The 27,504-nt window shown below is 28.8% G+C and overlaps 1 protein-coding gene across 12 annotated transcripts in view; it reads right to left on the bottom strand.

Annotated features, from left to right (window-relative positions):
* The window catches only part of LOC108560592 (transient receptor potential cation channel trpm), an 85,351-nt gene that overhangs the window by 26,869 nt on the left and 30,978 nt on the right, over positions 1-27,504 (bottom strand). For 4 of the 12 annotated variants that reach the window (XM_017918220.1, XM_017918218.1, XM_017918223.1 and 1 more), the window contains one exon: positions 10,554-10,636. In XM_017918220.1, coding sequence (XP_017773709.1) covers positions 10,554-10,636 — 83 coding nt within the window. Of the gene's footprint in view, positions 1-10,553; positions 10,637-24,093; positions 24,242-27,504 lie in introns of those variants that run through there. The other 8 variants (XM_017918226.1, XM_017918224.1, XM_017918221.1 and 5 more) reach the window with 5 other exon arrangements.

Raw genomic sequence — 27,504 nt, 5'->3', positions numbered from 1 at the left:
GCAAGGGCTGAATGGAAAATCGTTAGTGCGAGGAGCAACAGTTCCAGCGAAGGGCGGTTTTCAGAAACTGGAAAGATTTGTATGTCCAAAAAATGCTGTAAGACCTCATTCTTATCACCCGAAGGCACGATCTGAACGTAAGCCAAGTTTCTTTTAAGTTATGGAAAGACGGAAACTGCGCGAAAAGTTTCGAGGCGCAACAATCCCAACAATTACGCAACAGGAAAAGGCACACACAAAGGGAGCGGTTTTCTGCTGCCTATTGTACATCGGATCCATGGTAGAGAAAGAATGTGAAAAGCCTGCAGGAAATTTCATTATCAAAAGATTGCCGGTATTAACGGGCGATGTCGCATTGCAGGGGTGTTATCGCACACCCCGCCCTGCCCCGTACACCACCCCACATTTTCCGGGAGCGACGCTGCGGCTTTCATTCAGAGGATGTTACACATTCCCGTATTTATTTTTTCCTATCGCAGACGATTCGCATGTGACTGAATATATATATTTCGCTTTATTATTTACAACTTAAATTAAAAAATATCAGATGATAAGGACGAGTCTCCTTTTGTTTGTGGTTAAACCATTTCACTTGGAATTTGTTTGGCGACGATTATCAATAGATCATTTCCACACTGGACGCGCACGTGTCATGTTCACTTCCGGTCTCCTCGACTTCAGTATCGGTATCATCCGGATCTTCCTCCTCGTCCTCATCATCTTCATCCGCTGAAACGGGTTTCTTGTCTTTGCGCTGATGCTTTCCTCTGCGTTTCTTAGGAGTATCACATCTGTATATTTTACCGTTTCGAGCTGATCGCTTCTTGTTTGATGATGGTATAGAAAATTTCAGCTTCTGCGAGTCACTCATCACGTTCCAGAGTTTCGCAACGCGCGAAGCCAGATCGACAATGGACATTTCCGGATGCTTTCTCTTGTAATCACGGAAGAAATTTATGAAAGGATTTCGTGATGTGAGTAGTACCTTTGGTCTACGACTCTTTATGACAAGCGATTTCTTTAATTTGCGTACGTTAGAGTTGGATGGTTCTGAGATGATGACGCTCTTCACCGATCGACGTTTGGGAATGCTTGCATCGTATCTGACCTTCTTCGGTACGTGGATAACGGATTTGTCACTCGTATGGCTGAGACTGCGGGTCGCCCGTCTCTTCTTTTCCGGGACACTACCACTTCTTTGATTTACCATTATTTTGTTGGATGCTGATAATTTGGAGAGGATGAAAACCAGTTGACAGGTATTTAATTTATAATTACGAATTCTGACAGTTACTCGCACAGCTTTCTACAGTCGATTTAAGCTACATCTAACATAATGAATATTTCACTTTATGATCAAACATACATCATCTCAAACAAATATAACTTTGTATTACAATTTTAGCTACGAATAATTGTTTTCACAAGAATTTTAATATATTTCAGGAATAATAAAAGCATTTTACTGTTTTATGTCTCAACAATTATACTTAATAATTTGCTGAAAAAATATAACTAATTTAATATCATATTTAAAATTTAAACTCATGTGCTTCAATATTTAAAGTATATATATAATACCGAGTTTAATCCATTCAAAAAATTCCGGATTTTTACTCGTATAGTGAAATACTCTTATAGTGAAACATATAAAAAAATACACATAATATGTGTACACAAGTTTTAAAAATGATGTAACAGGCGCGCAATCCGGGACTTCTCTTCTCATCGTCACTGGTTATGCGAAACGTCGCTCGTTAAGCGAGTCATTTTTCATACAATTCATTTTGCTCGTTAAGCGAAATGCTCGTTATGCGAGGTTCCAATGTATAAGAATTAGATGTGTTTTTAATAACTAAGTTTATATTGAGATGTGTTTGCTATATATTTTATGTAAATAATATCATTATATTCAAAGATATTCGATGTCTTTAATATGCTATTAAGCCAATGGAACTCAGGACATACATTATAAATAACAACCGCAAACATCTCCAACAAGATGGAAGTAGCGCATGTTTGCATTATTACAGCTACAAACATCCTCGTTTGGGAATTGTCAATAATATCATAACTTATATTCTGTATAAAGTTTATACATCCTTAGCAAAATGTGACTTCAATTCACTAGTACGGTTGAAAATTGCAAAACAAATTAAAATTTAAGCAAATTTATTGCTTAATTTGATTGCCATCTGTCCATAGTTTTTTTTTACCTCTGAAAACGAAGATTCTCTTAAGAAAGTATTTTTTTGGAACACATTAGTTAATCAAGGTATGAGTGTGTTTCTGTAAGAATATAATGAAGAAATGATTTTCGTTTTTTTTTTCAGTAATTAAATAACAAAGCCTTTGAAATTTTGACGTTGACAAATTGCAACAAAATAAAAGTCATAGCTTTCAAATCAAAATTAGCAGTGTGGAAAGAATGGCGAAGGAGAGTGCAGCGGATGTTAGCGAGAAGAAATCTGGAAATGTGAACCGCAAACCGAGCAACGTAAACACGAGAAAAGTAAACAGGACTCGCATCCGAAAATCAAACAGACGGAAGCCCCGTCGCAAGGACGTCATACACCTGACAACCGAGAATCCATTCATCAATTTCTTCCGCGACTTCAAACGCAAACACAACAAACTCACGTTCATGGAGCTCGTTCCAAAGATTTCGGCCCTATGGAAGCGGATGTCGCAGAGGGAAAAGGACAAGTACAGACCGAAAGTGAACAGAAGGAAGCCACCGAAAGTCGTTGGGAAAGGAAAGAAACGAACGCAGATATTCTGCAACGACCTTTCTTACAGTGACAATTCGTTACGGACATAAATCATCCATTGTGTGTTTTGTACGATTATAGTGTGTCTTCTGTTAATAAATTGTATGAGAAGTCTTGATAATTTTTTACGCCGCAAAATATGCAAGGCTCTGCGAAATATATAAAAAAAATATGTAGGTAGACTAAATGAAACGTTTTGTTATATAAAACGCTAATTAGGATGAGTGTTAATTTTCACCTAATCTCGCCGTGTTTGCGAAATTGCATATTTCGCAAAGTGCAGTGGAAAATATGAGCAGTCTAATCCCGCTTCTTTCAAATTTCGTTCCATTTAATTCCTCACAACAAAAGGGCGCTCGCGTTTCATCCCTTTGTGGCTATACGTCAGGATATATTTCACTCAAGAAAGACACATTGTTACCCTTAAACGATTAAAAAAGATTTGGTTCATTCCACGATTTAATTTTTTTTTTGAAGCAGAATGCATTTCATTCAAGTTCATCCTTTTATATTAACAGATTTAAATCTTTAAATTAAAACATTATATTTTAAACAATTCATAAATCTTTATGCTTCGAAAAAGCGACTTCAAATTATTTAATTCAAACCGATTATTATCAATTTTTATTAAATTCATCATAGAAACAAAAATGCTTTTATACAAGTTAGAATAAACAAAAATTAAATCTTTTCAGTTTTTCTTATTATAAATCATTATCAAACTATAGCAATTTACATCAAAATATGATGATAGTAACTTTATGACCATTCAATTAAAACTAAATTATCTTAAAAATTGTATTTATTTACATTTAATTATATCAATTTGAATACAAAGTTACAAAACTATACTAAATTATGAATAATAATTTCTTATATTTTTAAAGAAAAACTGAATTAATTATGATTCGTACAAAAAGTTCTAAGTACCAAAAAAGTAATCGGATATATTCTAGGAAACTGGAGTGAAGTTACCTAATACTGTCAATTTGCATATTCAATTTCCGGTGAGCACATCTGAAGTCCCATTCAAAAGATTATATTAAAAAAGAAACTGTAAAATTAAATTGAAATTACATAATCTTCGGAGGATTTATTTTGTAACTTTTCAGTGAATTTAAATTTGCTTATAATAATGTATAGCATTACATAGCAGAGTGCGGATTTGATTAATCCGGATTAGTTAATTGTCCAGTTTTAAAACAAATTTTAATTTAATTTACATTCACAAAAATTAGAATAATTTCAAGTCAAGTCTCTTCTTACTGTCCAGTTTATTTTTATGCGATTTTAAAGTACAGGGACTAATCCAACCGGATCCATGGTTTCAAACAGTCCGGGATATTTGCTAAACACTGAATTTGCAATGACATACTTAATTATATACTGTACATAAATATATACATTTTCAATTAAGAAATATATTTTAGATGTCTTACAGCTGGTACATAGTCTTTTCCAAGTATTTAGAGCTGATAGACGTTAATTATTCTCAGCTGATTAATCGTAATTGTGCGGTTTATATAAAGAGATAAATGTCTATTTTTTAACTTAGTTAGAAAATTATTTGTTTAATATTAAAACAGAAAAATCATATAACAATAAACAGTGCAAACAAAATAAAAGATTATAATATTAAAGATTTATCATATTGTTTTACTAACAAGAATACCTATATTATCAAAACTATAAAACGGTTAACTTATTTATTAACGACAAAATTGCTCCATAATTTATTTAAGAACTACCTCACAACATAACGACTGAAAAGTATCTCATTTATAATTAAATACAACTGAGAAATGGTCGTTTCGTCTTTGAGTTTACCTAAACGTAGTTCATCCTGCATGATCCCACGACCATGTTTAAATTCAGCAAACAAATTTGCATCTCTTGCATATGCAGGAGTAAATTCACCGTGAACCCCGTGTTTTATTCCATCAGTCTTTTATAAATAGTACCAAGTACAGTGGAACCTCGCTTAACGAGTTTAATGCGTTTCAAAATTTCCGGATTTTTACACGTATAGTGAAACATATTCAAAAATACACATAATATGTGTACACAAGTTTTAAAAATGATGTAGAAGGCGCACAATCCGGAACTTCTCTTCTCACTCGTTATGCGAAACATCGCTCGTTAAGCGAGTCATTTTTCTTATACTCATTATGTGAGGTGCTCGTTAAGCCAGGTTCTACTGTACATTAAAACTACATACAAAACCACGCATAGTGCGCTAATAACCCGTACTATTTGATACCGGACTAATCAATAAATTAAATATACAGTCAAATAAACCGCACAAAAAGAGACTTGAAGAAAGATTATGTATGTATGTATGTAATTGTGTGTACTACTTTTCTAGAATTTATTTCCAATCAAATAAAATTTACTTTGTCTTGAAATTTTCAATAATGAATCCGGACTAATCGAAGACGCACTATGCGAAGTATATTTATCAGGATCAGACCGTTAAATATTGCAGTCGTTATTAATAATAGACATGCACCATATTTTGGTATGATTTAGAATCTTAGTAAGATTATGGGAAAAAATAGTATAGGAAAATGTATATATTGGGTAAAGTAAAAAGTTTTGAGCGTTTTATCCCATACACCGAGCTTCTTCTTGAGACCAGCTTTATGCAAATGTTCCAAGAGGTTTTCCGCCTAAACTTCAGTTCCTGGGCAATGGAATAAGTGCTTGCATGCCGATCAGACTTGATGATTGATTTTATCAACATTTTCGACGATTGACCTACCAGAGCGTGTCTCATTTTTGACGTGCATATTACTAAAACGGAAGCGTTGGAAACAACGCTTTGCTGTTGCATTCGATACTGTATTGGGTCCATAAACAACACATTTTTTTTGCCACCTGCTCCGCTTTTCCACTTGGTCGTAGTAGTACTGAAGAATATATCGAATTTTCTTTTTTACCTCCTAAACACAAAAATGTCAAAGAACTTTTTTTTAAAGCGTTATGTCGTCTTTAAGTCGCAGAAAAACGCTCAGAACTTTTTATTTCACCTAATTATACATTTTGTGTTAAAATAATACTATTTTTCTTGTTTCAAAATATGAATTTCAAAGAATCATGAAATATTTTGTCTATTAATTTATTAATAACTTTAATAATCTTTTGTTTAAATATTTTTTTAAGGTACGTTCACACTAGCAGTAATTTGCTCATAGTACAAATAAGTGACATGAGAAAAAAAAATGAAAAGCATCTCGAAAACAATAAATCTGATAAACAAACTTCTTAAACTTTCTTTGAGCGATAAAGAGTATATGTATTACTTTTGGTTAAATTTTAGTAAAGTAATTACAATGTATAACATAATTTACTATGTTAAATAACCTAAAGAAAGCGCAATTATTCTTAACAGCGGTTATTTGTAATGTTAATTTACTGTGGAAGTAGACTATCGCAGTCCATAATTTAATAATGCATGCGTTAGTTCGTACCTATATATATATATATTTTTATTAGTGTTATAGGGTTGTAGGGCATAGTTCGCTCACGCACGACAGCGTATTCATCTAGTGTTTGCGTGCCAAATTCAACGGTTTTCATTTAGCTCCCACGACGAAAGCAGGTCACGAAACGAAATTAGCCGTGCACACTTGCTGAATATGCATGCAAAGGCAATTACATTCTGCAATTAAAAGAAAATAAATCCCAGGGCAGATTTAATAAAAAGAAGCAATACCAACAAACACTGACACCGGATTTGTTTATGGCTGAAATTTATTGGGTCAGTGTGTTTTTTTTACAATGTTCCCTTTTTTAAATCAATATTTGAAATAATTGATTATTTACACAAAGGAATATATTCATCAAATTATTATACTTAATATTTTGTCGTGTCCCAAGGATGGTATTCTGGACACAGCGGAATATTGTCTGGTGTTCTCGTTGTGCAGTCTCAGTTGTAGGAATTAAATAATTCGTTTGGTTGTTTATTATAATAATTGGTAATCTTGGAGTCCTTTTCAAGGCAATGTAGATGTTTTGATAGGTTGACTAAGACTATGCTCATCTTATTAGTTTATATGAAAAAGATGATGAATTACGATTGTACGTGTAATGGTTATTATGTGTTTATAATAAGGACTTGAATTCGGAGTAAAGGTACAGACAGGAGTATCGACGGGAATGTTTACGCTTGGTCCCCTTTGTTAATATTAAAGTGTACCGAACTGGAATCACGTAGAGGTTCTATTATGCTTATATATATATATATGTTTATATAATAAGGCGACTGAGAAACGTCGTGGATGTCTCTAGTTCGTTAATTAACAATAACAATTATAACAATAATGGTTGGACACAAAATAAATCTTAACATTAACTTTACACAAACTAAAAAATTAAAGTTCACTTAATCACCTATATTATTAATTAAATGTTGTTGAGAATATTTCTTTGGAAGTTTATCAACAAAAAATTAATTAATTTGAACTAAATATTTTTTTTTGCCGTATATATTTTTATAAAAATGTATAAAAATAATTATTTTTATTCAAATCAAGTTAAAACAATGAATTATTTATTTCTGTTATTATTATTACTATATTATTTAATTATGAACATAAATAATTAAAAAATGCTCATCAGCTTACAGATTAATTAAGAATTTTTCTAGAAATGTTAGATATAAATTTAAATATTAATGAGAATCAAAGTAAGTTAAAGTAATTCCGAATATCAGAATTCTAAAGTTAATATTAGTTACATATAATTTTCTAGAAGATTTTGTATAAAGTTTAAATATAACACTTATGAAGATATTTTATTTTAAACTATGTCTGATTACTACCAATTAATGTCTGTTAAATTCAGATAAAGGTGTGAAAATAGCTCATTTTTAAATAAGTTATAGCTTTTATAACAATTATATATTCTTCCTAGCATCAAACATATTTGTTCTAAAAACAATATAAATATTTAAGACAATCAAAATATGCCTTGATGTTTTACGTTATCTGTCCTTAGTAATTATTTTATATAGATTTTTTTTCTTTATAGCAAAATTTTTCGATTTTCTTTTGGTTTCAATTTATTTACAGTAATAATTATTCTTTCTTTTGCTATTACTATTAAATTATCTAAAAAAAATATTTAACTTCATAAATGACACACTCCAATATTTTTTTTTGTTTAAGTTTATTTTTTTATTTACAACCTGCCACGACAGGGATTCAGCAATGTTATGTAACAACGCAATAATTTCCCTATGCTTAAATATGCATTAAATTTATAAAAAAAAGTACTATCTGCAAATAAACATGATTATGTTACAATTAAATTTTAATTTGTTTTTCATAGTCGTTTAAAAGAGAAATAACAGACATGAATGAATGTTTTGGCCTTCGTGTGACACGACTGAGCGACATGCAACACGAGAAAGTGTATCAAGTTTATTCAATATTTTTCATAAATTCAATCGATTAGAACCTACACTTCATTTCCGAGAAAACAAAAATAAATGAAGAGAGAGAGAGGGATACAATATAATTGTATGTACTTCACGGGTTACAGAACTGCTGTTGGTTTCATTACACACGATGATTACATTTCATTATATAATTAACAACATTATTTCCTGTGAATAATTTAGCAACTCCCATTTCATTAATCCTCGTCAATGTCAATAAGTTCATAAATGCGTTTCAAGTACTAAATCAATTGTATTTATTATCTGCAAAAGCAATGCATTTTAATTACTGTAGACAAGTAATTAGTATATTATTCTTGTATTTATTAGTTTATTTAGTAAATATTAATTGTTATACAACTAATAAGAAAACATAAATAAATCATTGAGAAATATAATATTTGGATATATAAAAATACCTCGTATAATACTTGTAATTGATACCGGACTGTTTGAGACCGTGACTATTTTTCTTAGAAATAAACAGGACTGATCGAAGCCGCATTATTCGAGTTATTTAAGATAAAGTAAACGCAGAGTTTGGTAAAGATTATTGAAGAACAATAGTCATTAAAATAGAGTGAATTTGTCATTTTCAATCAATATAATTTGATATTGATGATGTAATTTGGTGTATAAATCAAGCAATTGAAGCGTGTCAATCAACTTATTAAATAATTAGGCAATTTTCACGAATTGACGCCAATCAGAAATGCCAAAGTGTTATGAGCCAGCGGCTGTTCATTAGACGCCCTCCGGTCATGTCATAAATGTAAATGGTTTTCTCCCCAAGGACGGAAAGATTGATTGAAGTTGATGCTGCTGAGGCCTCCGGAGGCGGCGGCACTGGTGTGTGACGAATAGTATCAACACGTGTCGTATGTATCTTTCGCCGTCGCCGCTGCCGTCGTTTGAAAGAGAGAAAAAGTGAAGGAAGAAGAAAGGACACAAACCGAAGATCTGTTTGATAAATTATGACTTTGCATTGCGAGTGAAGCCTCGTCGTGTTTTCCATTAAGATGGATGCTTTCGTGTGTTTTCAGGTGCTTTTCAAAGACACAAATGATGTCAAGAATATACAAAAAATACTGAAATATAAATCCACCTGACGTTTATGTTGACGTTACTTGTAAACCATAATCCCATAACAAGAGTGCACTTTGATGGATTTGTTATGACTTTGTATTTAACATCAGCTTCAGTTTCATTATTCTATAAACTTGTATATATCGAATATCAATAATCTAGTTCACATTTTCTCAACCTTTGGTTTGCATTATTTTTTAGTGAGTCGCAAATGACAGTTATCACCTTATGTCAACGCAAATAACTGTTGAAACTCTTAGCAATAAGATCTTAGTATAACTATAAAAAAATATTACTAATAAAGTAAAACTCAATGTAATATAAAACACGATTTCCTTAGACACACATTTATTTTTTTAGTATTATTAAATAAAAACAAAAGTGTCAAATTGCACTTGTCAGTAAGTTTTTAGGTTAACTTAGTTAGGTTAGGTATTTACTAGAAATACTGATCTACTAAAGTTTTGTCTTTCTTAACTAATCAAGTTGTTTATAAACAATTGGGAACTATTTATGTAATTTCAATTTAAAACTAGTTAGTTCCTTTCAATTATATACGCTTTACCATATTTCAAAGTGCTAACTTTGCGTTACACATAAATATAGTGCAAATGTAAATGCGAATGCAATTATGCCGTTGTTTATTGAATAAATGAACTAGGCCAGAGTATTTTAGCAGCATCTCGCTTCAAAAGAGCAGCTGACGAGCTAATAATATACATCCTTACCCATTCCTTCAGCTAATATTAATTAACGACTAGTAAACTTCTCCTTTCTTCTCATTACTTGCGAAAATTCCACAACATTGAGACATATTGAAAAATATTCATAATTAGCGTATACTTCAGTTATTATCTTTTGTTTGTTATTCTCATTAAACAAACTTCTTGATTTTTTTTAACAGAAAATACAAGTTATTTTCAACTTGTAAATACGTACCTAAAGTTTGTATTTTTTGTAATTATCATTTAAATGATTACAGTTTATAAATTTAACACTACATACTTGATGACGTGGCATACTTTATTATTTTTAGGTTAGGTTACCATGTTACTAGATAATCTTCGTTTAAGTTAGGTTAGATCATGTTATTATTTATATAATATCTTATATAATATGATAATATAATATTTTATATAATTATTATGACATAATAATTATATAATAGTCATTATTAATTTATCAACAAGTTTCTCAACAAATTATTATCATTTAATATAAAATTATTATTATTTGTAAATAACAAGACTTACCTTTGTTCATCTATCGGACATTGTATGAATGTGGTGCATTCCCTCTTTTGGAAGTTCGACTCTATCCAAGTGCGCGCTGGAGGCTGTAACAAAATGCATTCCATAAAACACAAATATATTGATTCTAAGACGGAAAAACTTCGGCCAATAACCCTTTGTATGTAAGTATATAAAAAATGTTGTCTATTATTACATTGATTCTATTTTGATCATAAAAAACCTAGTTTTATTTGTTAGTATAAAAACTATTTATTCTTTGAATTTAGTTAATACATTTTAGATGTATAAATATATCATTCAAACCGAAAAGCTTGAATCGGTGTAGAATATAAATATATACTAAATAAACAGTATCAATCTCGAATACATTTCTCTTTTAGGTTGGCGCCAGATTAAACAAACAGAAGCAAAACAAATAAAGAAGTGTAACACAACGAATCAGCTTATTTCAAATGTGTAGACGTTCTAAATTTAGAAGAATTTCAATTCATCGGCTTCAACTTATGTAATGTTTAAAATACAACAACTTGAATAAATATTGAATTTTTATTATTCTAATACCTTACAAACATTTTCATACACACTATTTTTTTATTGAATTAATAAAATCTATGTGGGTTTACTGTACTCGAAATAGTTATCTTTTTTTCATTACTTGTATCAAAGTTTTCAATTTATTTTATGTAATAATCATTTTTTTTATGTTGAAATTATTATTATATTAAACTTTTCTTTTAATGCTATAGTGCAATTATATTTGTCTTCAGTTTTTTTATAAATTCAACAATATAAATATAGCGCCATCTATTATTATTTGAAGAATTAAATTTGACAGTATCAAAATTGCCAAATATTACCTAGAATATTATGTTTATGTATGTAAACTATGTTATAAATTATTAAAAATAGTTGAAAAAGTTGAGTTTATACGATAACTGGGTAAAAAGTTTTTCGTAAATCAACTAATCATATTTAAATTTACACTGACAGGTGGTAGCGCCATCTATTATTAATTGAAGAGTTAAATTTGACAGTATCAAAACTTGAGTTTTATTTTCTTCATTTATTTTCGTAACAAATATTACCTAGAAGATTATGTTTATGTATGTAAACTATCTTATAAATTATTAAAAAAATATTTGAAAATGTTGAGGTTATACGATAACTAAGTGGAAAGTTTTTCGCAAATCATATTTAAATTTACGCTGACAGGTGGCGTGTGTTCTTTATTACAGAAGCTGCAAACGAATAAGCAATATAAAACTCATAAATTTTACTCGCGGGCATTTTATAACCCAACCGAGAATAGTGGCTTAATCATAGAACACTATGAATTATGCACGCGCTGCTTATTACATTCGTTATAATACACCGATGAAATATTTAAGACTACAGTTGATACACTGTATACGTATAATAATAAATATTAGTGACAGTTTTCCCCAAAACGAAAAGGAAATGCGAAATTCTGTTCGCAACTCTATTGGTATTCTGGAAGGTTGCAACGACGACGACGGGGTTGTATAAAAAAATTGGTTCAGTGAACATCGATCCAATTGCCCGGTCATGCTTTGCACAAGTGGAATGAATGGAAAAAAAGAGTATATGTGAAGGTTTTAAATTGCGCATAATGACATTTCAATTTATAACATTTCACTGGTTTATCACAAAAAGTTTGTAAAAGTCATATGTGTGGTTGTATCTTAATGAGGCATGAGATTGGTCGCGAAATAGTGTCAATAGATAAAATCTAAGGAGAGGAAGAAGATTTAATTTGTAATTTTTATACTGTTTGAATTTTACATCATTGGAAGTTACATATTTATTAAGTTTATGATTTTCTTCATTTTAATCACTTGAATTTGTGAAACTTTTTTTTTTAATTTGATGAAGTTTTTAAATTAATTTAAAAAATAAGATATAAGTTACAGAGAACAAGGAAATGGTAGGAAATAATTGTTACTTTTTATACTTTAAAAATATAAGTCAATCAGTCCAATCAAAGCAATTCGCTCCAACATTTAACACATTACACAGTTGATAATAAAATAGTAATAATATTATACTAAATATTTGCTAATGCAAATAATAGATTCAAATCTTTGTATAAAATTAAATCTAAAATATAATTTTATTTAATTTTTATATTAATTAATTAGATAGGGTTTTTAAGTAATTTACTAGTAACAAACATGATGAACCTAATTAAATAAGATCAGTGGAAAATTAACCAGATGACGACTACTCTAGAGATTAGCCTTTAAATCCAATTAGATGCAAAGAGGAAGTGGGTTTATAGCTTATTAGATAATGCACTCTGTCGAAATGATTAGCTAAATAATTACAATTTTGGGAAAATGTGACTTCATAATGCAAGTTTTACCACTAAAGAACAAAAAACAGTTATGTTTGTTACATAAAATATTCTTTCTACTTTATATTTATTACAAGAAAAGATTGCAAAATATTTATTAAGAGTGATTAAAAATAAACATTATACATTAAGCGCACTGTTTGAAACCGCACTAATCGATTAACTGCACAAAACCGATCATTTTTGTATACAAAATATGTATGTATGTTCTAGACTTAATTTTTATGTTGTCCATTTAAAATATAGTGTATTTTGAAATTTCAGACCCGGACTATAGTGAATTCAGTCTGATCGAAGCCGCACTATGCAAGATATTGCTGTATTTTGTTAGTTAACTTTTTTTATATAAATATAAAAAATATTCTGTTCATTAATTCATAATTCACTGAAATTCCACAAACACTAAAATAAATTATAAAGTCATATATGATTGATTTATAAAAGAAAGAAGATAATTTTAATTCTTATACTCTATTATCCTTTTAATGTTAAATCATTTTGTATATTTTTGTGAATTCAATCAACCCGAAACATATCAATTTTTATTAGTGAATTGGCAAAATACATATTAATATTCTAATTTATCATCTAGTTAAGCTTAACAAACATAATATTAATCAATCAATAATTGAGTAGATCTTAATTATCAAAATATAAAAAGTAAATTAAATTTTCCAAATTAATGGAATCTTTGTAGTCGAATGTTGAATCATTACGTAAATAACATATCTTAATCTCAATGTAAATAAAGGCATTCATACTTAAAACACTCCACACTCATTTTAAACAACAATATTACATTAATTGCAACTTTTAGCTACAATATTTGTTTTTAACTAATAATCTAGTATAATTATTGTTAATTATTTGTCATATATTAGAACTATTTATAATAAATAATTAAATATATAAATTATGAATAATATTTATAATTGAAACGCAATATTAATTTTACTTATCGTAAAAGGTATCTGAATTGTACCGACAATATTTATATGATAATATGGATGTAGCAGTTGGCTATTAAAACGGTTTATATGGCTACTATAAAACTATGAACAAGGGATGGTTTCTATAGAATTACTGACATTTAAAAGCATATAAACTTGACTCCCGTTTTGTAGTTGGATCAATAATTTGGAGAGTATACTTTTTTCATTATTTATAACAATTTCTACTTGAAAACTGTATAAAAAGTACCAATTAAATTTGCACGCTCAAATAGACTGTTGATTTTATTTTTATAGAATTGCGAATACGCATGAAAATGAATTTATTTTTTTGTTCATTTCAATGCGCTATTATTTTCACAACAAATGGAATATTCAGATTAAAAAAAAGCATTTCATTTAGTAAATATAATAATAGTTATATATTCATTAAAATATCTTTTTTATAACAAAAAAACGCCACGAATATGTAAAATATAATATTTCAAATCCAGATATTGCTGTTATTAGTATGAGTTAAACTTGATATACGTGTTGTTTGTAATAATTTGTTTCAATGGGCAGTTAATGTTACATTTCCAAAAAACCCCGAGGAGAAGCAAGAAATAAAGTTATTAAGACATATATTTAGTAAACGTCAAACCTGATATTTATTAAATAAATGCATTTGTATTTACGAATAAAAGTTTAAAAATAAATACATTCATTCAGAAAATATTTCATATAAAGTTGAATTATCAAATATTCTAGACATTAATCTTAATATGCTCGATATACCAAGTATGCCATTCATTTTTAAATAGCAAAACTAAATACAGTGGAACGAACATTTCGCTTAACGAGCTAAATGGATTGTAAGAACGACGAGCGACGTTTGGCATAACGAGTGACGATCAGAAAAGAAGTCCCGGATTGCGCGTCTTCTACATCATTTTTAAAACATGTGTACACATATTATGTGTATTTTGGAATATGTTTCACTATACGAGTAATAATCTGGAAATTTTGGATCAGATTAAACTCGTTAAGCGAGGTTCCACTGTATATAAAATTGTGCTATCGAGGACTTTTTATAATCATAAAGACAATCACAGATTACCTCAATCTTATACATAATATTAATATGTGCTGGGGTATGTGTTTTTTCTTTGAATCCCGGGAATCAGTAAAATTCCGAGATTTCCCGGGAACCTTTCATGTTATAGTTATTTAAATTAAGTTTGTAAAAAGCACATAACATCCTTTTTGGAGCAAAGCACACATGACATCGATGATCTTGAATGTAAATATATTCTTTAATTCTATTTCAAATGTTCGTAGTTCAATAGATAATGATATAATTATTATCAAATGAGACTCACGTGACTCTAGAACCATAAATATCTCTCTAATTTACAATCAAAATCTATTTGTATATAAATTTCGAGAACATGTCTTTATTACTGTTGTTTCATATTGTTTCAGTACCTTTTTAATTGATAATTTTCTGGTTTTACTTCTACCTTAAATTAATGGAATGAAATTATTGCATATTTTAGAGAGTATTAATAAAGATTCGCCAGCAGCGGAAGTTTCATCATTAAGTTTCAATTTGCATTCGTCATCATCAAGAAATGCTATATTCCGTTTCTAACAATTCCGAGATTTAAAACACGAATAACATTGTTTTAATTTAATTGAAAAAGTAACTATGTTCTGTAGCTAAAAATAATTTATTTGCAGGTGAAGGAAAACACTTGTAACAGCGCAAGGATACAAGGTAAGTAGCATACAAGAAAAAAAAAAGAAGTAAATATCGAACATGGCACGCTTATCGCAATGTAAACACGAGCATATATAACCGAATGGCAAACACACTTCATATTAATAATTACAATGCAATTACTGTTTGGAGAGTATTCGCCGATTGCGTAACGCTTCGAGACTTGTAATTTTCGGCGTGGAAATCGATATTAATTGCAGCACAAACAACAAGTGTTGTGTAAAATGGGTCACTGTGCCAGTAGCAAGTTTATCTTAATGTTTAAAAGCAATTTCACGGCGACTCTCCGAGGTCGCACATAAATCCAGAAACCAAATATAGCCAATCCCACTTGGATGCCCGACGTCTTTCGATGCACAGGTAATAAAAGTAGAGGTCCAGGTACAAGGCATGCATTAATCAATAAATTGAAAACAGATTCATCAACAATATTCAAAACAGATTGTAAACTCAGTCAAAGCGAACGTTTTATAAGAAAAATGAACACAAATTGTTTTACCATATTTTTCCGATATATTTTTTTCCCCATCTGAGAACACTTGTCTTATGTACACTCACTCACATCACATGGATTGACTGTGCATCGCAGCCGGCAAATGAATGTGCCTTATCTTTTTATTAGATAAGGCCAGGTTCGAAGGAAACGTACATTGGCGAAAAACCTAATGGTTTGTTAACGATAACCGTACTTTGAACCCTTTTCAACTCATTACAGTAAACCAAAGAAAAATTAAAAGGTAATCTTGAGATCATAGCTTCGATTATGGAGGGAATGAGGGAAAAAAATAAGTGGGTTGTATATCCCGGAAATTGGGTTACACCCGAATAGTTTGTAGCCAAAGTTTCCCACTCACAGAAAATTAATTTAGCTCACAGGGAAACGCTCTAAGGAGAAAGCAATCTTTTTGGAACATCTTAATGCCGGACGATTCCATTCACGAATAACCACATAAATATTTACTATTCATAAACCTGTCTTTCGCGTTCCTCCATATTCCAGTCGTATTTCTTTGTAAACATCAATTGTTTGTACATAAACAGAAGCCATCAATCATTCCAAGACATTCAAGGCTTCCTATTTCCACTTCTCGATTTTACTGAAAACAAATTTTCATTCCGCGTATAAATATTAACAAAGTGAATTTTACTTTACTCTTGTGATGATCAAACTAATAAAGTCTTGATATGACACAATTATCTTAACATTTGGCTGATTACCAATTGACCTGTACGAAGACGTACATGAAATAAGTTCTATCAAATGCAGTAAGTGGAATTAATAAACTAGCAAACAACAATCAACAAAGTAATTAAAGCATCGACCTCTGCAATGAACCAAGTGCATTTTTTCTATTGAGAAATGTATAGTTATTTCAAGTAAACCAATTGCAAAATAACAAATACAATTTCATAATTGCACTATGAGTAACGCTTTTCAAATGCAGACAAACAATAAACAACTTATACAAAGTTTTTTTTTGTATTTGTGTTAATTATCAATAATAGAGCTATACGTTCATTGGAACAAATAAATTGAAGATAGAATAAATAAATAAAAGATCATATACATTAGTAATTGCTTTTATAATTCTAAGAAATCCATTAGAAACAAAACAATTTAAAGATCACCTTTCTGTCGAATCAAAACCAATTTACATTTATAATGTAATTCTAAACGGAAAATGGAAATAAAATAAGTTAATATTTACTTAAAGATTATACTTTTAAAGTTACATTCGATAATACGTACATATTAATGTACATATAATTGTGGAAAAAAATCATTATGTTCAGATGAAAACTGAAATATATAAATGATGATTGCATAGTGTACGTTCGTGTGAACGTGTAATCGAACGAAGAGACACGTATCTTCCATAATTGTCACTAAAATGTGTATATACATTTTGTTTACATACATTTATTTTAATTATAAATAAAATATGCATTTATTAGATAAAACAACAAAAAATAAAATATTAACTACTTGAAATATTGCATAATAAATAGTGACTAGAAGTGTAAACTGTAAACCAAAATCAACAGTAATTATTTCAACAATTATACAATATCATTAAGTACTTAAATGAAATGTTTAGTATAAATCATATGAATCAATGTAACAAGCAATCATTAAAATAATTATCTTTTAATTATTAAATAATTATTTCAGAGAAGAGCAATTATTAAAGTAAATTGGCAATGAATGAGGACAATAGATATATGGAATTGGTATAGGAGGCTTTAATTCCTCATATAGTTCTCCCTTTGTTTCAACACGACTACGTGATCAAAGACCTTTCAATAAATTCTGTGCTTTTTAGTATACTCCAAAAGGAAAATTGGACGCTCGCATCCGCAAAGATATTCATTTCAATGCATGCATAGGCTTTGTGGTATAGCAATTACAGTAAATGGATCATTAAATTTAATCATATAGTAGAAGTAGAAGTTCAAATAGATTGAATATATTCAGTATAAACTTAAATATATGTATCTTCAAAGCAAATAAAAAACAAATTCATAATTAAGTTTTTATTATAGTCATGACTCTTTTTGTCCTGTTTTATTATTTATCTGGTTACCCAGACTATGCCAGATATTACTGTATAATTATTAATAATTATGAGAATAAAAAAAATATTTCGTATATTTCTTTTATATATTTGTTATATTATAAATATAATTTATTAACCTAAAACCGTCATTACTAATAATAAAGAAACAACAAGAAAATTTTCTTTATATTTTCATGAAAAAATCAGCGAAACTCCTATGAAACTCGTCCATAATTCAGTAAGCTTATGTATATATCAGTCGTCACACCTGAAAGGTTCAAGATAAATTCAATTAGGATAACTTTAAGCTGATATAAGCATGTTGCGATTGTATAATATGAACATAAGAAAATACATAACGCCTGTCACGAAATTACGTTAGAAATGTTAAAGTTTAAATTCGCATTAAACACAGATTATTAAACGCAAAGATTCGATTTAGATTCAATTTTAATTGTAAAATTAAATATTAATGATGTATTATATTCTTTTAATAGGTAAAAGGTATTATTGAATCACTTCTATTAGTGCGGATTTACTATAGTCCGGTTTGAACATTTCATAAAAAAACTAAATTTTAATTGATCAATGAATATACATCAATGAATGTATACAATAAAAATAAATAAATTAGATACATTATAAAGAACATAAATTAAAGTCTAAAACTAATTGAAAGTCCTCCAGAAAATGAAGAAGGGAGGATTAAGTTTCACAGCATAAAGTAGCAGACAGACGCCCGTCTTTAATTGATGTGTAATTGCGTTGCGAAAGGTGATTAAGTTGGTCTGGAACGGTGGAGGACTTTATTTTCGTTCGTGTCCCAACTAATGCCTTTACGACGTTTTTTTTATTGCAAGAGGATCTATCATTCGACTATATTAGATTATCTCACATTAATTATCCTTTTGTAATTGTTTGTAAGTACAGTAAGCGTACAAATCAATTTACAAAAAAAAAAATATTTCAATGCAATCTGTTGTCAGCAAAACAAAACATATATTTCAGTGCTTTCACATTTACCTTTTCAATTTACGTAAACACTAGTTTATAATTGACTGACTATGTTTACCTGTCTGAGAATTATTTGAATTACAAGTGTAAATATGGATTATTTACGTACAATATTTTCACAAAAAAACAGGTTAGTGTTTGTTATATGATGTTTATTTCTTCATTAATATGTTAATAACCTTACTTTGTTTTGACGTAAAGATAAGAAACAATATGTAAATGGAATATTGCGTTATATAATACACATTGAATTGTATAGTAAAAAAATATACTTAACTATAGGATGATTTATATAAAAAAACAAGGTCTATATCTGGCTTCTTAAATTCGTGGCCCGCGGGCCGCATGAGGCACTGAACGACTATGAGCAACAAAAAAAATCAGAAGCTTTGCATCATTTATAAGATTGTGACTATAAATACCATTAATTCCTTGGTGTATTTTATACACCTCTGGTCTATATAAACACAAAAAGTAATTGAACTTTATAAATCCATATTGTTAATATCAATGAGATTTTCTGTTTTACTCTACTTTCCTTCTGACTTAAGTTCAATATTTAATTCATTCATAACTATATTTTTCTTTAAATACTTGTATATGAAATCATTAGATATTTAATATAGTTCATAAAATTGTTAAATTCAATAGGAATATATTAAATAATTTCATTTCTAATTTGTATCATACATATGTAAACGTATTTAGTAAATTGAGTTGAAAATTTATAATAATGGCTTTGATATCATAAAAGGAAAGGTTGGAAATGTTAATTTACTAAAATTCAATATTTTAGACACAACTGTATTTATTTGCATGAAATTATAAGGCACTTAACATAGATTTTCAAATGGTTCAATTCAATAAGAATCTCTTAAATATTTTAACTTAAAAGTTGTCAACTTATTTACATTACAGATTGAGTTGAAATGATATAATAATTACAGAAAAGTAATAGATTCTGATTAACTAAATTGTTTTGCAAGTAATTATGTAAAATTGCTTATACTTAGCATAAATCGTCGAATTATTACTACATTAAATAAGAATCACATTAATATTAAAATTGCTTAGTAAACGCCACAATTATACTTCGAAACTCACTTAAAAATGTCGTTATAATTAATGATTATAATTCCATTTCCATTTATTATAAATACAATTCAGTTTAGATTAAAAGCAAAGAAGTAATTTGGTTGCGATTCAATTATTCAGAGAATTAAGCTTTAAGATTTTATTTTTTCCAATTTTAATTTTCCAACAAAAGGAGATTTTAATTGAAAGAAATTGAATTTTTAAAAGCTTTTAATATTATAATTAGATTGCGAAGGTGACAATAAAGAAAAGCAATCAGCTTTACCTCTGTGAGTCATGAATATAGCCCAGGGTGTCGAAATTCAATTAAGAATGAATGATTAAATCACGTTCGGTTGATTTAATGGATTATATAACTATGAAAAATTTTACGTATTAATTACGATTGGGATATAAATTAATTAATTTATATTAAATTCAATAATTACAGGATAATTCATAATCAAAATATTGGGTGAAGTAAAAAGTTCTGAGCCTTTTTCGTTAGATGGCTTTAATAGCCATATCTCATGATGTATACCTTGCATCTTGTCATTGTATACTGCGACTTAAAGGCTACATAACGCTTTAAAAACATTTCTTTGACAGTTTTGTGTTTAGTGAATCCAGTTGTTTGTTAGAGCGTTCCAAAATGGAGGTAAAAAAGAGAAAATTCGATACATTCTTCACTTCTTCACTACGATCAAAAATTGTGTTGTTTATGGAAACAATACAGTATCGAATGCAACAGCAAAGCATTGGTTCTAATGCTTCCATTCTGGTAATATGAACGTCAATGTTCCATTGCCCAGGAACTGAAGATTAGCCAGAAAACCGTTTGGAACATTTGCATAGGGTTGGTCTCAAGAAGAAGCTCGATGTATGTAAACTTCATCCAATATATAAGAAAAAATAAATGCTTTAATATGATTCAATTTTCCTGTTCATAATTCAGAAGTAATTGTTATTCTTGCTTATAAATTGATTTGCAGAGACATATACTGATGTATATTATATTCTTTAAGAAAATAAAAGTATTTTAAAGAAGGGAGAGAAAGTATGGATCTGCAAAAAGAAATGTTCTGAAGACAGAAGCAATCGTTGCTATTGCCAATAAATTGATGTGTCTGCAACTGATGTGTATGATCTGCTTGAATAAAATATGGATCAAAAATAAGATGAGAAAACGAAAGAAAAAGTTTATTTTTACTCTTGAAAGCTTCGATAAAGTATTATAAATAATATAGAAAATTTCCATGTTCAAAATCGTTGCTCTTGACAGTATTAATTAATGTCTGCAATTGATGTGTATAGATTAAAAAAGAAGAAATAATTAAGGGATAAAAACATTTTGAGGTGGACAAGATAAAAATGAAGAGGAAAAAGTTACTGTATCTAAAAAATATGTTGCGTTTTACTCTCGATGAAGTATTTCAACACATTGCAAATAATCTTGCCAATATAAATCAATGTCTACAACTCATGTGGATAAAAACACTTTGAGATAAACGATCATTACTTTAGAAAGATGAAGAGAAATAAAGTATTTGAACTGAACAAGCTGTCCTAAAAAATGCTTCAACACATTATATATCATATACAGTGGAACCTCGCTTAGCGAGCACCTCGCATAACGAGAATTTCGTTTAACGAGCAAAATGAATTGTAAGAAAATGACTCGCTTGACGAGCGACGTTTCGCATAACGAGTGATGAGAAGAGAAGTCCCGGATTGCGCACCTTCTACATCATTTTTAAAACTTGTGTACACATATTATGTATATTTTTTAATATATTAACCATATTCTATTTTCTTTGTCATCTTTGTTTAAAGAGGACTATATTTTGCAAATAGAATTTGTGCTTGCTATAAATGCAAAACACACTATGTACGGTTTTTATATAAACACATATTAAAAGTATAAAGTGACCCCGAATTGATACAAGTAATATAAACAAATATAAACTCACTCACAAACCGTGTGTCAATTGGGAAACAGTTCCTGTTGTTAATTGTCATTCTAGTTGCATCTTAGTGTTGTTTGTGATCTTAAAATTTCCAAACTTGTGTTCAGACATCTTATTTGTGTATTTTTTTGTGCAAAATTTAATAAGACTTACATGTCTCCAAATCCAAATATTAAAAAGAACCTTAGATATGAAAAGCAACATCATTAAAAATGGAGACCAAGTTATACTTTTTTTCCGGCATGAAATGCATTATCGTAATTTACATTAGTGTATATGGGAAAACATGTTTCACTATACGAGTAAAAATCCGGAATTTTTAAAGCGGATTAAACTCGTTCCACTGTAAAAATATCCATTGCTATTTTTTATATGTATATAATAATAAATCAAAACTGAATAGATGTTAATTACCTTTTATTTGTACACTGAAATCTCACTTTACGTAAAAAATGTCGGAACTAGTTAATTCATAATAGTTGCGGTCATTATTACTTTCAATTTTCATAACCAAAATACATTTCCTATACAAAAAAATGTGTTAGTTATTTATTACTTAATCAGTTGAAACGATTCATTTATTTTATAACTTTTCTGTTTGTAATTACGTATTTAATTTTACAATTGTTGCAATGTTTTTTTCACTATTAAATTTTCATTATTAAAAGTATTTATTTCTTTTTTCATGCCAATATGTAGTTATAAAAAAACTTAATTTAGTTTTATAATAGTGTTAAATTTGAATAAAATAAGGCAATATCTTGCATAGTATGGCAAATCGTAATAATGAAGAAATAAACTGTACAAATACACAATTTTTCAAAATTTAGTTTTAAATAGTGAATAGGGACTGATCGAAGCCGGACTATGCGAGGTATTCTTTGTTTCTTACTATTTTTTATTTGTAATTTTAAGATTGTTGCAATAAATATCATTTTGATTTATCGATATTTTTTTAATATTTATTTCCGATTCAATGCAAAACTATATGAAAAGTATATAAAAAGAAAACTTTGTATATTAATTAATATTTTTTGCATTGATGTGATGTAACCGTGTTAAATTTGAATATAAACTAGTAACCTTTCAGGATAATATAATTATGAATAAATATTGGAATAGGTTTGGGTCCAATAAACTTGTCAAGCTTTACTGTAGCTCGTTATACGCTTCACGCCTGTATTCGCATATAGGAGGAGATCGTTTCGAGGATTAAAGGGTTGTTGGGGTGTCAAAATTCTATTTAGGGTCTAAGTGGAAACGTTAGGATCACCGTAGAAACGATATGCAAATCAGGTGTTTGCGTCCATGTCCACTTACTATTGAAATGCTCGTAAATTAATGATTCAAATACTTCACAGAAAAAGCACTAACTTAATTATAAACAAGATAAAAATATTTATCTAAAGAACGCTTTAGATAATGAAAACTTGATATTCGTTTGGATTATATAAGTGTATTTGCTTAGTTAACTTATAAACGTGTCTATATTATTTAATTAATTTTCAGTTTTAATTTATAAATCAAAATATACAGAAAAAATCGAATTCGATTAGTGCGAATTCACTATAATACGTTTTAAAATGTTCAAAATAAACTAACTTAAATTGCACATCATAAAAGTACCAAATTTAAAAAAGTTAGTACGCAAAATTATATTTTTTTTTCAATAATGTATGATCATTATTTTTCACTTTGTACAGTCAAATCTCTTTTGTGCGGTTTATTTTTATGCGGATTTAATATCCTCGATTAGTCCGGTTCTAAACAGTGCTGGACATTGTTGCACCCTAGATGTTTTACTTATTTTATTATAAATTTATTAATATAATATAAATTACCTTTTCTTTAGATTTCTTAAGTAAATCCAAAGCGTTCAGCTCCTGGAAATCTTTCGAGGATATCAAAATATGTTTCGGTTTTGCACTGATCATTGTCCTCTTCCGTTGAAAGCATTCATTCCTAGTTTTCGATCACTTCACTTGCACGAAACTGTGTGAACGACTGCGAGAAACTGCTACCTTATTTAACGACGAATCTTCAATAAACAAAGTGGTAAGACCTTTAGGCCATGCAATAAAGATAAAAAATAAAAACGGGGACTAAACAATGGTCTTATCAGAATTGAAGAATTCCGGATTGTATGAAACAATGCAACGAAGGACGCGCCTTTCCGTTCGAGTGTTATGAAATGAATAACATTTAGTTTTCTTTTTTTTTATTTTCATTGAAATTCCTCCTCCTCATTACCACCTTTCTTTTACTTACCGAAACGCGTAGTTAATTAAAAATACTGAACCATTGATTTCTGCGTTTTGCTATTGTCTAATGTAAGTCAATAATTAGTACTTAACGCTTTCATTGAAAAAGTGCACATGCGTGATTATCAAATTATATCGATTGATTAATTAATTAATGCTGTCATATACATAAATAACATATTATCAATTATAATTATTGATAATTAATTATTATTTAATGCATGAATTAACTTTAATTATAAAAAAAATAACACTGATATTTTTTTTAATTACAGCAATACTTCGCACAGTGTGGCTTCAATCAGTCCGTATTCATTATAATCCAATTTAAAAATTCCAAAGCAAACTAACTTTTAACAAATAAATTCTAAAATAGAACATTACATAATTTTCAGTACATAGAAGGTCGTTTTTATAACAGTTTATTTAGTTCCTCGATTAGTCCGGTTTCAAACATTCCGAGATATTAGCGTAAACAGCTGCCCGCACTATGCGAGGTATTGTGGTAGTATTTAGTTTATTATAGGCGGAAAGACAATTTTTTTTTTTATTTCATAATTTTACTGAATAATAATTATTTATGCAATGTGCTATAAATATTGATATTACTATGGTTAATGACATATAAAATTTGTTTAATAGATTTTGCTGAGAGTATAAAATAATCATTATATAAATATAATTTTTTTATTACAATTTTTACAATACAATAAAACTGGGAAATAAAAAAAACGTAATTTGTCTGTAAATCGTTTCAGTTTTTATAAAAATTGGTAACCTTTCAGTGTCTTTTTTTTTGTGGTATCGATTATGTGACGGTATTCAAGCAATTTCGTACCCTTACTTTGAATCCATTATGAAGAAGTCTTAGAAGTCGAGCTTAAAGGTAAAACCTTTCCTTCCAAAAAGCTGATATGAATTATTAATAACCATGATAACAAATATTTCGTGTAAAATATAAAATATTCTGCTTTAGTCGATGTTACGTGAGAATATTGTTTCGTCTAGTGCTAAAATTCTATGACAATCTATAATATGATTTTTTTCTTTATTTATAGAATTAGTTTAATATTACTTGTTTCAATAAAATAAACGATCTTCTCTTTATTTTGTTTCAAACGTATATGAATATTGATTTAATAAATGTATTTTTTTTACTTTAATAACATTTTATTTAATATTCAATAAATTAAAGTATAACAATGTTGTAATTTTGTGAGAACGTTTGTACGTTAGTTAGGATAAAATGGAGTAAACAATTATGTATGTACAGTGGAACCTCGCTTAACGAGTACAATCCTTTACAAAAATTTCCGGATTTTTACTCGTTTAGTGAAACATATTCAAAAATACACTTGTAACAAGTTTTAAAAATGATGTAGTAGGCGCGCAATCCGGGACTTCTCTTCTCATCATCACTCGTTATGCGCAACTTCGCTCATTAAGCGAGTCATTTTTCTTACAATTCATTTTGCTCGTTAAGCGAAATGCTCGTTATGCGAGGTGCTCATTAAGCGAGATTCCACTGTATTTTAAAACCTATGTTAATAGGTACGTTTATACGGATATTTGTAAATTAGTCCGGTAAAAGATAATTGAAATATTTCAGTAATGCCAAATCCATATGTAACTAAAATTACTAATTTTAGCTGTAGACATAAAAAATAATTGTTTTTTTTTTCGTTTTGCATATATATTTGAAAGAAAAAAATGAATAACATCAAACAAATTTTAATGTGTTAAATAATTTAACCTTGGCTGTGGTCAGCATTCACGTTTAAAACAAAAACAAAACACAAAAAAAAACATAAATAATGAGTTAGAATAAAAAAATGTAAGTTTATTAGAATAATTATGTGTATGTTTTGTAGATTTAGAGGTGATTATTATAAGACGAATAAATTTTCATAAAATTATGCATGTCCAGTTATGCAAATCGTTGGAAGAGTAAAAAAAAGAGAGAAAGAATAAAATATAAAAATGAACAACGATGATAAAGGAAGGAAGCGAGGAAATTATGAATAATGCAATCGCATTGCCCAAACAAAAATTGCGAAGAATAAAAATCGTATTTACATTTTCATGGTATTTAATTGTAAATTATCTTAGAAAATATTCCATTTATGTGTCAATGCTGCTCAGCTATTCTCGCCTCTCTGAGGCTATTACGCAACCTTCTACAATATGCACTCTAATGCGAGAGCATAGATATTGCTTACTAGGGAGAATTTGAATCTGCAATGTCACACAATATCATTACAATTTATATTCAAATCAATCACAGTTGAAAATGTGCATTAAATATTTGGACACCGCTCGCTTAACAAACATCATTTTATATTATATTCTATAATACGTACAAGATTATGTAATACATTGTCCGAACTCACGTACAAATATATGTAGAGACGGTGTCTGTGCTTAGATTTATGAACATATGTACATGATTATTTATATCTCTCTAACAAAACTAAATTTAAAATATCCGTATCAACGTATATTGTAACTCGGAGCATTTGTCGGATGTACTCGAAATTATGAACACATTTTTAACGTACGTCAGAAATAATATACATTATTTTTTACTGTCTTTTATTCGAACTAACGTACTTCATCAACTAAAATGTTATCAATCAGACCAGTCGTCGACTGTGATGGATATTATTTTAACATACGTTCTATAATATGTACATAACTATTCACTGCCCTTTATTCAGTCTAAATATAATTGTATAATTTTATGAATACTGTTCCCATTGACGAAAATGTTCGGATCTATAAACATTCTATAATACGTACATAATTATTTAGTCTTATTTATTTAATTATAAAAAAATCAAACTATAAAATCGATGCTGCTATGTATCTATGTCCGAACTAACGTACAAATTATTGTACGATCATTAATTAGTGGACACAAATCATGTACATATCTACAAAAATATTATAAAAAACATATACGTTTGTATAGAAATATTTATATGAAGAATT

This window comes from Nicrophorus vespilloides, unplaced genomic scaffold (assembly GCF_001412225.1).
Source record: "Nicrophorus vespilloides isolate i.1.1-1 unplaced genomic scaffold, Nicve_v1.0, whole genome shotgun sequence".
In the NCBI taxonomy this organism is placed as follows: Eukaryota; Metazoa; Arthropoda; class Insecta; order Coleoptera; family Silphidae; genus Nicrophorus; species Nicrophorus vespilloides.
The sequence above is the reverse complement of the archived record's forward strand: the minus strand, read 5'-3'. Positions and strand labels throughout refer to the sequence as shown.